The 13,576-nt window shown below is 38.6% G+C and overlaps 1 protein-coding gene across 4 annotated transcripts in view; it reads left to right on the plus strand.

Moving 5' to 3' along the window:
• Nucleotides 1-13,576, plus strand: part of LOC128685937 (large proline-rich protein BAG6) — a 264,734-nt gene that overhangs the window by 16,505 nt on the left and 234,653 nt on the right. For all 4 annotated transcript variants that reach the window (XM_070083407.1, XM_070083409.1, XM_070083410.1 and 1 more), the window contains exons 2-3: nt 1,802-1,882; nt 2,498-2,615. In XM_070083407.1, the coding sequence (XP_069939508.1) occupies nt 1,820-1,882; nt 2,498-2,615 (181 nt within the window). In that variant the 5' untranslated portion in view covers nt 1,802-1,819. The remainder of the gene's footprint in view (nt 1-1,801; nt 1,883-2,497; nt 2,616-13,576) is intronic.

Consider the following 13,576-nt stretch of genomic DNA (forward strand, 5'->3'; position numbering starts at 1 on the left):
AGTCTCAAAACTCCAGCCCGTCGCGCTAGCCACTAGACCAGCTAGCCACAATAAGATTCATCCAACTAGGTATATTTCTACACCATAGGAAAGTTAGCACAGGCACCTCTGTGACCACAAATGCAAGTTTTTACAGACGAATCTCCAGCTAGCGTGGCCGTGACGAACTCTAGCTCAAGTCCCTTCACTGCCGTCAACATGACTTAAGAAATCGTAATGACACGATTGCAAATAAACCATACCCCCGGCCGGGATTGAACCCGCGGTCATAGAGTCTCAAAACTCCAGCCCGTCGCGCTAGCCACTAGACCAGCTAGCCACAATAAGATTCATCCAACTAGGTATATTTCTACACCATAGGAAAGTTAGCACAGGCACCTCTGTGACCACAAATGCAAGTTTTTACAGACGAATCTCCAGCTAGCGTGGCCGTGACGAACTCTAGCTCAAGTCCCTTCACTGCCGTCAACATGACTTAAGAAATCGTAATGACCGCGGGTTCAATCCCGGCCGGGGGTATGGTTTATTTGCAATCGTGTCATTACGATTTCTTAAGTCATGTTGACGGCAGTGAAGGGACTTGAGCTAGAGTTCGTCACGGCCACGCTAGCTGGAGATTCGTCTGTAAAAACTTGCATTTGTGGTCACAGAGGTGCCTGTGCTAACTTTCCTATGGTGTAGAAATATACCTAGTTGGATGAATCTTATTGTGGCTAGCTGGTCTAGTGGCTAGCGCGACGGGCTGGAGTTTTGAGACTCTATGACCGCGGGTTCAATCCCGGCCGGGGGTATGGTTCACAAGTCATGCTTCACACCCATATAAGAGTATTGGTACCACTATATTCTCATACATCCCCCCTTTTTGCCTCCATGGATAACATTCTTTGTCTCTACAGATGCTTCAGTGCACCACCCACCTTTTTTTTCCTCATTAATTCTGTGGTTTGCCTTATCTCTCGTGTACCCATTTGCCAACACATCCACTTGCAGATATCTGAATCATTAACTTCCTCCATACTTTCTCCTTCCAATCTGATATCAACTCTTTCATTATGTAAATCATTTGTTACTCTTATCACCTTGCTCTTTCGTATGTTCACTTTTAATATCCTTTGCAACTTCTCTTCAGAATCTCCCAAAAGAAGTGTCATTGTCTTAAAGCACCTTTGACAACTTCCATTTTGAATTAATATTGCATATTTTAATCTCACATCTCTCCCCAATGTCCTAGCATTTGCTACTTTTATAACCTCATCTTTAAATATGTTAAACAACCATGATGACATTCATTTCTGTCGAAGGCCTTCCTTTACTGGAAAATGATCTCCCTCTCTCCAGCATATCCTAACCTGAGCATCACCACTCTCATAGAAAGCTCTTAACTGCTTTCAGCAACCTACCACCTATTACATACCTTTGCAATATCTGACACATTGCTCACCTATTCACCCTTTCATATGCCTTTTCTAAATCCATGAATACTACAAAAACCTCCTTAGATTTACTTAAATATTGTTTACTTGTATGCTTCAGTGTTACTAAATATTTGGGTTACACATCCCCTACCCTTATTTCATCTCATAACCTCTTTTAGCTTTTTTTTTTTTTCTTTTTTTATACTTGGCAGTATTGTTTAATAATGTCTTGTGCATTAAGAGGGCATCAAAATTTAGTTCAGTGTCAGTTGTGGAAGCAGTTCTTATTTGTAGTAGAGATGTGCACTTGTCATGAATATACTATTCATTGACTTGTTGTTAATTATAGAGAGGCCAAGTTACTAATTCTTGCCAAATTTCTTCAGGACTCATCAGCAGCCAAGATGATTGATGTTACTGTGAAAACGTTGGATTCTCAGAATCATCATTATTCAGTTCCAGATGATGTAAGTAGTAAGCAAAAATACTCTACAATTTGTTTACCTTCAAATGGGGTGCATGGTCCTGGTGAATGCCAGCTCCTGATCAAAAGAATTCTAACTACCTTCCTCTTACTTGGATCAAGACTGAGTGGCTTCTTCTCTGTCACTGCGTGATCCCTGCAGGCTTAACATTTTCCCTTTTATATGATAATCTACCTTAGTTTAGCCTTATGATCAGGGACTTAATGTGATTTATTATCTTTACCAAGTTAACTGATACAGCTGACCATTAACTTGCAAAATGAAGATGAAACTTTCGGTATTCCAACCCCAGGGAAAGACTGGTATGTCAGCTGATGTTTCATTCCACTTTGTGGGTTGGTTATGAATTGTTTCAGCCACAATGTTGAGTTATTCTTAATATGATGTAAAGGTATTTCATAATAAATACAGTTTATCGTTTCTGATATTTTGAGTGGTTGGAGGGGATTAAGGTCTTCGTAGTTGACTGTCTTGGTTCTTGACTGCAACCAGTCCTAGTGTAGTTCTAAGATTTGTATAGATGAGAAAGTTTTTATTTTTTTTATTTTGTTTTTTTATTTTTTTTATTTTGTTTATTTTTCATTTTAAAATCCTCAGATTACTGTGAAGCAGTTCAAAGAAAGGATAGCATCATCTGTTAACATCCCAGCTGACAAGCAGAGACTTATTCACTGTGGACGTGTTTTGCAAGATGACAAGAGACTCTCCGATTACAGTAAGATAGTACTTTACCATATGTTATTTACCTATTAAATTTCCAGTAATTTCAAAATTGACTAAAGTGAAGCACACTTAGCTAGTACCGACTTGAATATTGTCTGTAACTATTGCACAATATTTATAAATTCAGTAGTTACTCTTAAAATAGTACAGCCATAAACCAGATGCTATGATTGGCTGGAAGCCCTTAATTAAAAATGATGGATAAGAAAGCAGGCACATCTGTTAACTTTCATGTGAGAAGATTTTGTTTGCTAGTTTGATAGAACACATCACTGAGTATTTTCATTCCATCAGTTTATTTCATCCAGAAATTTTTTATTGTGTATCTGAAATTTTTTAAAAATATTAGTCTGCATTCCTTGACAAAAATTTATCAGTCATATAGTAATCCACCACATTTCCAAATGTCTATAAGTAGGGCCCCGCTTATTCAGCAGGTTAGGTTCCAGGCTACCACCATAAAGCAGAAATCGCTGTAAAGTGGAACACTTTTTTTTCCACTTGTAAGTGCATATAAATACTAGATAACAAGTTTACACTAACATGTATTAAGTTAGCAATACAACTAGGTATTAAAAAACAACAAAAAAGTAAAATACACATACAGTAGGGCCCCACTTGTACGGCGGGTTAGGTTCCAGGCTGTCGCCGGAAAGCAGACATCGCCGGAAGGCAGAACGCCATTTTTTTCCATTTATAAATGCATATAAATGCCAGACAACAAGTATACACTAAATTATATTAAGTTAGTAATAGAACCAGACATTAAAAACACACAAAGTAAAATACATTCACAGTAAATTCATTACTTAAAGTATTTGTAATCTTAATGTAGGGAGAGAGGTGAGTAGTACTTAGTTGTAGGAAGTCAGGTGCAGGTAGCCCAGGTGTAGGTAGCCCTGGCTCCCCGTCTCATACTTAATATATGATATTTACAACATCCCATAGAGGTAAAATACACATACAGTACACTCATTATTTACCTTAAAATATGTGTAGTCTTAATATAGGAAGAGAGGTGAGGAGTATTTATTTGTAGGAAGTCGGTGTAGGTAGCCGGTAGGTGTAGCCCCGCATGGGCTACACCTACCGGCTACCTACACTGTGGCCCAGAGCCATATTATTAACATCGACATGCCTTGTTCACTGAATTTAATCATTTCTAACAACTACCTTTTGATGCCATCATAAACGAAGGTAGAAGTAATGAATAATTCATGCCGAAAATTGTAAACAAAAGCGGAGTGGGGGAGTGGCTGGGCCAAACGCAGATTCATACACGTTTTCTCTGATGGCTGAGAAGAGAAAACGTAATGTCCCTCCACCCGGCTACCACACAGCTCCACAAGTATTATTATCAGAGCATATAAAATATGCAGTAAATGCCAGACAACAAGTGGTCCCTCGTTTTTCGTAATTAATCCGTTCCTGGAGCCGTTACTATAAACGAAATTTACGATTTACGAATCAATTTTCCCCATAAGAAATAATGTAAATACAATTAATCCATTCCTGACACCCAGAAGTATTAAAACAAAAAAATTTTTTACATGAAATATACATGTAGTACATAAACAATACAATGGGAAATGATGAATGAAACATTAACAGCATAACACTTGCCTTTATTGGAGATTCTTCTTAGTGTATGGGAGACTGGAGGAGGAGAGAGAGTGGATTGTTTATAGTTTGGAAGGGGAATCCCCTTCCATCAACACCTCAGGTACCATTTGCTTTTCTGGGGTTGCTTCTCTTCTCTGTTTCTTAATGCCACTAGGACCACCTTGAGAGTCTCTGGAGTCCTGTCTTGCAAAATAACTGTGGAGAGAGCTCTGTTTCTGGCGTCTCTTTAACACTTCCCTAAAATGGCCCGAGACTTTGTCACTGTACATGTTGCCAACCTGGCTTGCAACAACCTTGTTAGGGTGATGTTTCTCCATAAAGGTTTCCATCTTACCCCACATAGTAAAAATCTCTTAAATTTCTGAAGAAGGCACCTTCTTCCATCTCTCTTCCTCCTCCTCTGCAGCAAGATTCTGAGCTGCGATGTGTTGCTTTTTCTGCTGAAGCTCTTGCAGCTCCTCAGTGGTGAGCTCTTCATTGTGGTCTTCCACCAATTCTTCCACATCCTAGGACCAAACTCACATCCAACCCCAGGGAACTCCCCAGTGCCACAATTGATTTTACAACAGACGTAGGCTCATTAGGGTCAGTCCCAAATCCTTCAAAATCCCTCTTGTCGACACAATCTGGCCACAGTTTTCTCCAGGCAGAGTTCAAAGTCCTGGTAGTCACTCCCTCCCAAGCCTTACCTATAAGGGTTATGCAATGGAGGATGCTGAAGTGTTCTCTCCAAAATTCCCTTAGGGTCAAGTGAGTGTCTGTGGTCACAGTCAAGCACCTGTGAAACATTACTTTTTTGTAGAGTTTTTTAAAGTTTGCAATAACCTGCTGGTCCATGGGTTGGAGGAGAGGAGTGGTATTCAGGGGCACGAACTTTTCTGTGATGAACCTAAACTCCTCGAAAATTAGGTCATCCAAGTTTGGAGGATGAGCAGGTGCATTGTCCATTACTAGCAGGCACTTGAGATCCAATTTCTTTTCCAGGAGATACTCCTTCACACTAGGCCCAAACACTTCATTGAACCACTCGACGAAAATTTCCCTCGTGACCCATGCCTTACTATTAGATTTCCAAAACACACACTATTTACTCTTCATAACATTGTTTTTCCTGAACACTCTGGGATTTTCAGAATGGTACACTAGTAATGGCTTCACTTTGAAATCCCCACTAGCATTAGCACAGAACATTATCATCAGCCTGTCTTTCATAGGCTTGTGTCTTGGCATTGCCTTTTCCTCTTGTGTAATGCAGGTCCTCTTTGGCATTTTCTTCCAAAAGAGGCCTGTTTCGTCACAATTGAACACTTGTTCAGGTTTCAGTCCTTCACTGTTTATGTACTCCTGGAATTCATGCACATATTTTTCAGGAGGAAAGAGGAGTGATTGGTGGAATGATGAAGTAAAGGGTGTGATAAAAGAGAAAAAGTTAGCTTATGAGAAGAAGAGCAGAGTATATGGAGAGTAAAAGAAAGGTAAAGAGAGTGGTGAGAGAGTGCAAAAGGAGAGCAGATGATAGAGTGGGAGAGGCACTGTCAAGAAATTTTAATGAAAATAAGAAAAAATTTTGGAGTGAGTTAAACAAGTTAAGAATGCCTAGGGAAAGTATGGATTTGTCAGTTAAAAACAGAGTAGGGGAGTTAGTAGATGGGGAGATGGAGGTATTAGGTAGATGGCGAGAATATTTTGAGGAACTTTTAAATGTTAAGGAAGAAACAGAGGCAGTAATTTCATGCACTGGTCAGGGAGGTATACCATCTTTTAGGAGTGAAGAAGAGCAGAATGTAAGTGTGGGGGAGGTACGTGAGGCATTACGTAAAATGAAAGGGGGTAAAGCAGCTGGAACTGATGGGATCATGACAGAAATGTTAAAAGCAGGGGGGGATATAGTGTTGGAGTGGTTGGTACTTTTGTTTAATAAATGTATGAAAGAGGGGAAGGTACCTAGGGATTGGCAGAGAGCATGTATAGTCCCTTTATATAAAGGGAAAGGGGACAAAAGAGACTGTAAAAATTATAGAGGAATAAGCTTACTGAGTATACCAGGAAAAGTGTACGGTAGGGTTATAATTGAAAGAATTAGAGGTAAGACAGAATGTAGGATTGCGGATGAGCAAGGAGGTTTCAGAGTGGGTAGGGGATGTGTAGATCAAGTGTTTACATTGAAGCATATATGTGAACAGTATTTAGATAAAGGTAGGGAAGTTTTTATTGCATTTATGGATTTAGAAAAGGCATATGATAGAGTGGATAGAGGAGCAATGTGGCAGATGTTGCAAGTATATGGAATAGGTGGTAAGTTATTAAATGCTGTAAAGAGTTTTTATGAGGATAGTGAGGCTCAGGTTAGGGTGTGTAGAAGAGAGGGAGACTACTTCCCAGTAAAAGTAGGTCTTAGACAGGGATGTGTAATGTCACCATGGTTGTTTAATATACTGTATTTATAGATGGGGTTGTAAAGGAAGTAAATGCTAGGGTGTTCGGGAGAGGGGTGGGATTAAATTTTGGGGAATCAAATTCAAAATGGGAATTGACACAGTTACTTTTTGCTGATGATACTGTGCTTATGGGAGATTCTAAAGAAAAATTGCAAAGGTTAGTGGATGAGTTTTGGAATGTGTGTAAAGGTAGAAAGTTGAAAGTGAACATAGAAAAGAGTAAGGTGATGAGGGTGTCAAATGATTTAGATAAAGAAAAATTGGATATTAAATTGGGGAGGAGGAGTATGGAAGAAGTGAATGTTTTCAGATACTTGGGAGTTGACGTGTCGGCGGATGGATTTATGAAGGATGAGGTTAATCATAGAATTGATGAGGGAAAAAAGGTGAGTGGTGCGTTGAGGTATATGTGGAGTCAAAAAACGTTATCTATGGAGGCAAAGAAGGGAATGTATGAAAGTATAGTAGTACCAACACTCTTATATGGGTGTGAAGCTTGGGTGGTAAATGTAGCAGCGAGGAGACGGTTGGAGGCAGTGGAGATGTCCTGTTTAAGGGCAATGTGTGGTGTAAATATTATGCAGAAAATTCGGAGTGTGGAAATTAGGAAAAGGTGTGGAGTTAATAAAAGTATTAGTCAGAGGGCAGAAGAGGGGTTGTTGAGGTGGTTTGGACATTTAGAGAGAATGGATCAAAGTAGAATGACATGGAAAGCATATAAATCTGTAGGGGAAGGAAGGCGGGGTAGGGGTCGTCCTCGAAAGGGTTGGAGAGAGTGGGTAAAGGAGGTTTTGTGGGCAAGGGGCTTGGACTTCCAGCAAGCGTGCGTGAGGGTGTTAGATAGGAGTGAATGGAGACGAATGGTACTTGGGACCTGACGATTTGTTGGAGTGTGAGCAGGGTAATATTTAGTGAAGGGATTCAGGGAAACCAGTTATTTTCATATAGTTGGACTTGAGTCCTGGAAATGTGAAGTACAATGCCTGCACTTTAAAGGAGGGGTTTGGGATATTGGCAGTTTGGAGGGATATGTTGTGTATCTTTATATGTGTATGCTTCTAGACTGTTGTATTCTGAGCACCTCTGCAAAAGCAGAGATAATGTGTGAGTGTGGTGAAAGTGTTGAATGATGATGAAAGTATTTTCTTTTGGGGGATTTTCTTTCTTTTTTGGGTCACCCTGCCTCGGTGGGAGACGGCCGACTTGTTGAAAAAAAAAAAATCAGTCGCCTTGTGGTCCGAACTGGCAGCCTCACCATGCCTTACCACACTGTGTATGCAAGTACGGTTCTTAAATCTCTCAAACCAGCCTTTGCTGGCCTTAAATTCACTCGCATCACCACTATTTGCAGGGAATTTCTTTACCAAATCTTCATGCAACTGCCTAGCCTTTTCACAAATAATCGAAGTCATAAGAGTATCTTCTGCTAATTGTTTCTCATTTATCCACACCAATAATAACTTCTCAACCTCTTCCAGTACTGGTGATCTCATTTTTGTCAGCATAGTTACTCCCTTTGCAACAACAGCATCCTTTATTTCCTTTTTCTTGGCCACTATGGAACATAAGGTTGTGTAGGGTTTCTTATACATCCTGGACAGTTCGGCCACACTTGTACCACTTTCATATTGTTCAATGATGGTTTTCTTAAATTCAATCGTATTTCTCGCCTTCTTTACCACAGGCTTGGCACTAGGAGCTTTCTTTGGAGCCATGGTAGCTTATTTAGTGCTTGCAAGCGCTAAAATAAATGGAATATTATGAAATATTTCGCTGGAGCACGTGAGGGGACTTTCGCTCACTGGTAAACAATGCCAGACTGGCTGCCACCCTGGCTCACGCCGTGGGTACATGTCCCGGACGAACTACGACTCGCGAGTCAAGCTATGAAAAGCGAGTCCATGTTTATACGAAAATACCCCTATGATTGGCGAAATTTACGATTGCCGGGAACTACGAAAAGCGGGGGACCACTGTATTAAGTTAGCAATAGAAATAGGCATTAAAAACACAATAAAAGGTAAGATACACATAGAGTACACTTATTACTTACCTTAAAATATTAATATTAATGTGTGAGAGGTGAGTGGCAGGGTGTTTGTTGAATAAAATCAGAATGACACACCATCATCCTCTAACTTGGCACTTAAAGCAAGAGGCTTACGACTTCTCTTTTTATCTCAGCTAACCTTAGACGCCATCGTCAATGAGAGCCAACTAGTTAACGAAAGAGTAAACGAGAGAGAGAACGAGATACAGAGTTGAGACAATGTAAGAACACAAACTGAACAGGTAGTGGACGATCACTTGGTCAGGTGAAATAAATGCGTATTAATGTGTGTCTACTTTTAGTTCAGTCACGTCCATTTGTAAGAGTTTGTAAAACATTTACCTCAATATTTTTTTTATTATAATAATTACCTCACAATACAATTACTCTTACATTGTGTACAAGTTGTACAAGTTAGTTCAGAATAAACAAACAGCAACACACCATTTTTAGAGTGAATGAAGATAATAATAATATTAATAATATTAATATTATTATTATTATATTATTATTATTATTATTGTTATTATTAATATTATTATTAATATTATTATTATTGTAAAAAGCACTAAACCCACAAGGGTTGTGAACTGCTATATATAAAGGCATACGAAAAGAATATTTTTCTACAGTTATCACCCAGTTTGACTAGAGAAAATGTAATTCTTCCGACACTACCTACACAGCTGCTTGGTAAACAAATCTCATATTTACATCATTTTTATTCTGTGAGTGTATGTATCATGTTTATATGCTATGTAATGGGTTTCATATATAATTTTGAGGAAAATATCATAGATGGATTAATGAAAATGCCTATATTGATGTAAAATAAGACATTTAGTGTGCCAAAGAGTGGTTATTATTATGTAGTATTGGCGTCATGAGTAGAGAGAGACCGATTTTAATGTGGACCTGCACACCAGCACAGTGTGTAAGTATATTTAAGTACAGGTACACTTAAGTATAATTATCAGAGTACATGTAAAATATGCAGTAACTTTAACCCTTAAATGGTCCAAACATATATATACGTTTTTTCAACATCTGAAAGTATGTAAAAAATGTAGATCTTCTTTTTTGTTTTACATTTGAAACCGTGTAAAAAAAAACTTACATCTACTTTTTTTTTGTTACATTTGAAAATATGTTAAAAAAAGTAGATCTACTTTTGTAGCACAACGAATTTGAACGTCGATTTGTTTGGACCATTTAAGGGTTAAAACACTTGAAATTTAGTAAGTTTCCTGACGTAATAGATGAGGTCACGGAAAATGTAAACAAACCGGGTGGGGGGCGCCGTATTTGAAAGACCGCTTGCCGTATAGCAAATTTTGGTCATAATTTGACATTGCCGTATTAGAATGCCGTAAGGCGAAACGCCGTAAAGCGGGGCCTTACTGTATAGTACACTCATTACTTAAAATATTTGTAGTCTTAATCTAGGGTGAGATGAGTAGTACTTATTGTAAGAAATCAAGTGTGGTATGTAGGGTATCCAGCCAGGCTACCATACCAGGCCAACCCACCCACACATAATATTCTATGACATTTAAGCGTCTCAGAGCGATAAAATGCATATATAGTGGACCCTCGTTTTTCGTAAGGCTTGAAAGTCGTAATTTTTGGAAATCGTAATTTTTTTTCATCGGAACATTGACTTGCAAAGAGTCGTTTGTCTGGGACGCGTACACGTGGCCCTGAGCTGCCTCACACTCCATTTCCAGCCAGTGAGTGAAGATGATCCCATGAGTTCATACGATACATTTCATAATATTCCATTCGTTTTAGTGCTTGCAACTGCTAAATAAGTCACCATGGCTCCAAAGAAAGCTTCTAGTGCCAGCCCTTTGGCAAAGAATGTGAGAAACGCATGTAATTTAAGAAAAAGTTTGTAGAAAAATACGAGTGGTGGTGGTAGCAGTTGTGATAGTGGTAGAGAGTGGTAGTGATGGTAGCAGTAGTGGTAGGGGGTGGTAGCAGTTGTGACAGTGGTAGAGGGTGGTAATGGTTGTGATAGTGGTAGAGGGTGGTAGTGATGGTGGTAGAGGGTGGTAGTGGTTGTGATGGTGGTAGAGGGTGCCCTCTTCAGTGATTCAGCAATTCTACTAACTCCTCCAATGTTGTTGGAGTTATATAGGGCTACAGAAAACACCGCTGCCTCAGCTGCAGTCTTCACCATCATTATGGACAGCTTATGCTCACAGTGGCCCTTATACACCCAACAACAGCAGCAGCAGCAGCAGCAGCAACAACAGAACACCTCTCATGACGTACATAATGACTTATTTTATTCATTCTAGAGTATATTCCATGTTTCTATGTTATTAATATTGTTCATTATGTCATATTAGTTGAATTGTGATGGATGAATAAGCCATAGAGTTGATATTAGTGTCATATTCTCCAACAATAAACTCGCCTCCCTCCCTCTGCCCCTTCTGCCATACACCAACAAGTGTCTTCAATAAAGGTAAGTGATGTTAAATGTTCATTTATACATTTTATTAGTGCTTTGCATTTATTTGGCATTCTTTTCTGCATGTAAATCTATATCTAAGCTAGGGATGTGACCCTTGAAGTGACCTAGAGTCCTTATGGAGGGGGATTCCCCTTCCCAATGATCTCTCTTCCCTCTCTCCTCCCTGTCTTCCATTCATCAACAACAGCCTTCAATAAAGGTAACTGTCATGTTGAATGTTCATTCTTTTGTGCATGTAAATCTATCTTTAAGGTAAAAAAAAAATTTGATATTTCTGGTTGTCTGGAACGAATTAATTGGGTTTACATTATTTCTTAAGGGGAAAATGGATTCGCAAATCGTCAATTTCGATAATAGTCACACTCTCTGGAACTGATTAATTACGAAAAACGAGGGTCCACTGTACAGTTCACTCGTTACTTACCTTAAAATATTTGTAGTCTTAATGTTGGGTCAGAGGTGAGTAAACGAGATAAAACGAATAAATGAGAGAGAGAATGAGTACATGAGAGAGGACACTCGCGGAGTTATATAAACAAACCAGGTGAAAGCAAGTTTTGTAAACAAACCAGGTGTAGACATCTAGTTTGTGTACAAGTTACATTGTGTACAAGTTGTTTCTACATTGATATGGTAGGATAAATAAAGAGGAACACTCCTATTCTCGTGTAACACCATTTTTTAGAAGAAATGACGCTCTGAGTGAATGCATATAATAGGAATAATTTTCTACTGATATGACAAGTAACACACTTTCTCTTATGTTGGACTAAAGAAAAGGTTATTCTTGCTGTCACTCGTAGAAGACAAAAAGAATGCAGATGTAATATATACAGACTTTGCAAAAGCCTTCGACAAGTGTGACCATGGCGTAATAGCGCACAAAATGCGTGCTAAAGGAATAACAGGAAAAATCGGTCGATGGATCTATAATTTCCTCACTAACAGAACACAGTAGTAGTCAACAGAGTAAAGTCCGAGGCAGCTACGGTGAAAAGCTCTGTTCCACAAGGCACAGTACTCGCTCCCATCTTGTTCCTCATCCTCATATCTTACATAGACAAGGATGTCGGCCACAGCACCGTGTCTTCCTTTGCAGATGACACCCGAATCTGCATGACAGTGTCTTCCATTGCAGACACTGCAAGGCTCCAAGCGGACATCAACCAAATCCTTCAGTGGGCTGCAGAAAACAATATGAAGTTCAACGATGAGAAATTTCAGTTACTCAGATATGGTAAACACGAGGAAATTAAATCTTCATCAGAGTACAAAACAAATTCTGGCCACAAAATAAAGCGAAACACCAACGTCAAAGACCTGGGAGTGATCATGTCGGAGGATCTCACCTTCAAGGACCATAACATTGTATCAATCGCATTTGCTAGAAAAATGACAGGATGGATAATGAGAACCTTCAAAACTAGGGATGCCAAGCCCATGATGACACTCTTCAGGTCACTTGTTCTATCTAGGCTGGAATATTGCTGCACACTAACAGCACCTTTCAAATTAGAACACTCCCATTCTCATGTAACATCATTTTGAGAAGAAATGACGCTCTGAGTGAAGGCAATGGAAATAAGTCACTCTGTCTGACTTTTTTGGGTTATCCTAGGTTCTCTACACATATGCTGTTATGTAACTGTATTTGTGTATACCTGAATAAACTTACTTACATACATACAAAAGGAATAATTTTCTACAGTTACCCCCAGTAACACATTTTCTCTTATGTTAGATTAGAGAAAATGTTATTCTTTGCGTCACTTGTACACGTTATCTGGCTACCACATCTCGTATTTGTTTATTTATTCTATTGTGGGGTGTATTTATCATCTTTGTATGTTATGTATCATGTTTATTATATAATTTTGAAAAAAAATATCGTGGATGGATTAATGAAAATGTGTATATTAACGTAATATACGACATATCATGAGACTCGGTGATTATTATTATTATTATTATTATTATTATTATTATTATTATTATTTCTAATATGGCGTCAGTTGTGCAAGTCGTCTGCTACCACATCTCATGTTTATGCTTATTTATTCTACTGTGGGGTGTATTTATCATTTTTATATGTTATGCATCATGTTTATTATATAATTTTGAAAAAATATCATAGATGGATTAATGAAAATGTGTATATTAACGTAATATACGACATTTAAGTGAGACTTGGTGATTATTATTATCATTACTAATATGACGTCTGGAGACATAAAACACTTACTGATTTTAATATGTACCTGCATGCCAGCACAGTATGTAAGTTTATTTAAGTACAGGTATACGTAAGTATAATTATCAGAGTACATGTATATGTAAAACATGAAATAACTTTTAAAAAC

The sequence above is a fragment of the Cherax quadricarinatus genome, chromosome 9, assembly GCF_038502225.1.
Source record: "Cherax quadricarinatus isolate ZL_2023a chromosome 9, ASM3850222v1, whole genome shotgun sequence".
Lineage (NCBI taxonomy): Eukaryota > Metazoa > Arthropoda > Malacostraca > Decapoda > Parastacidae > Cherax > Cherax quadricarinatus.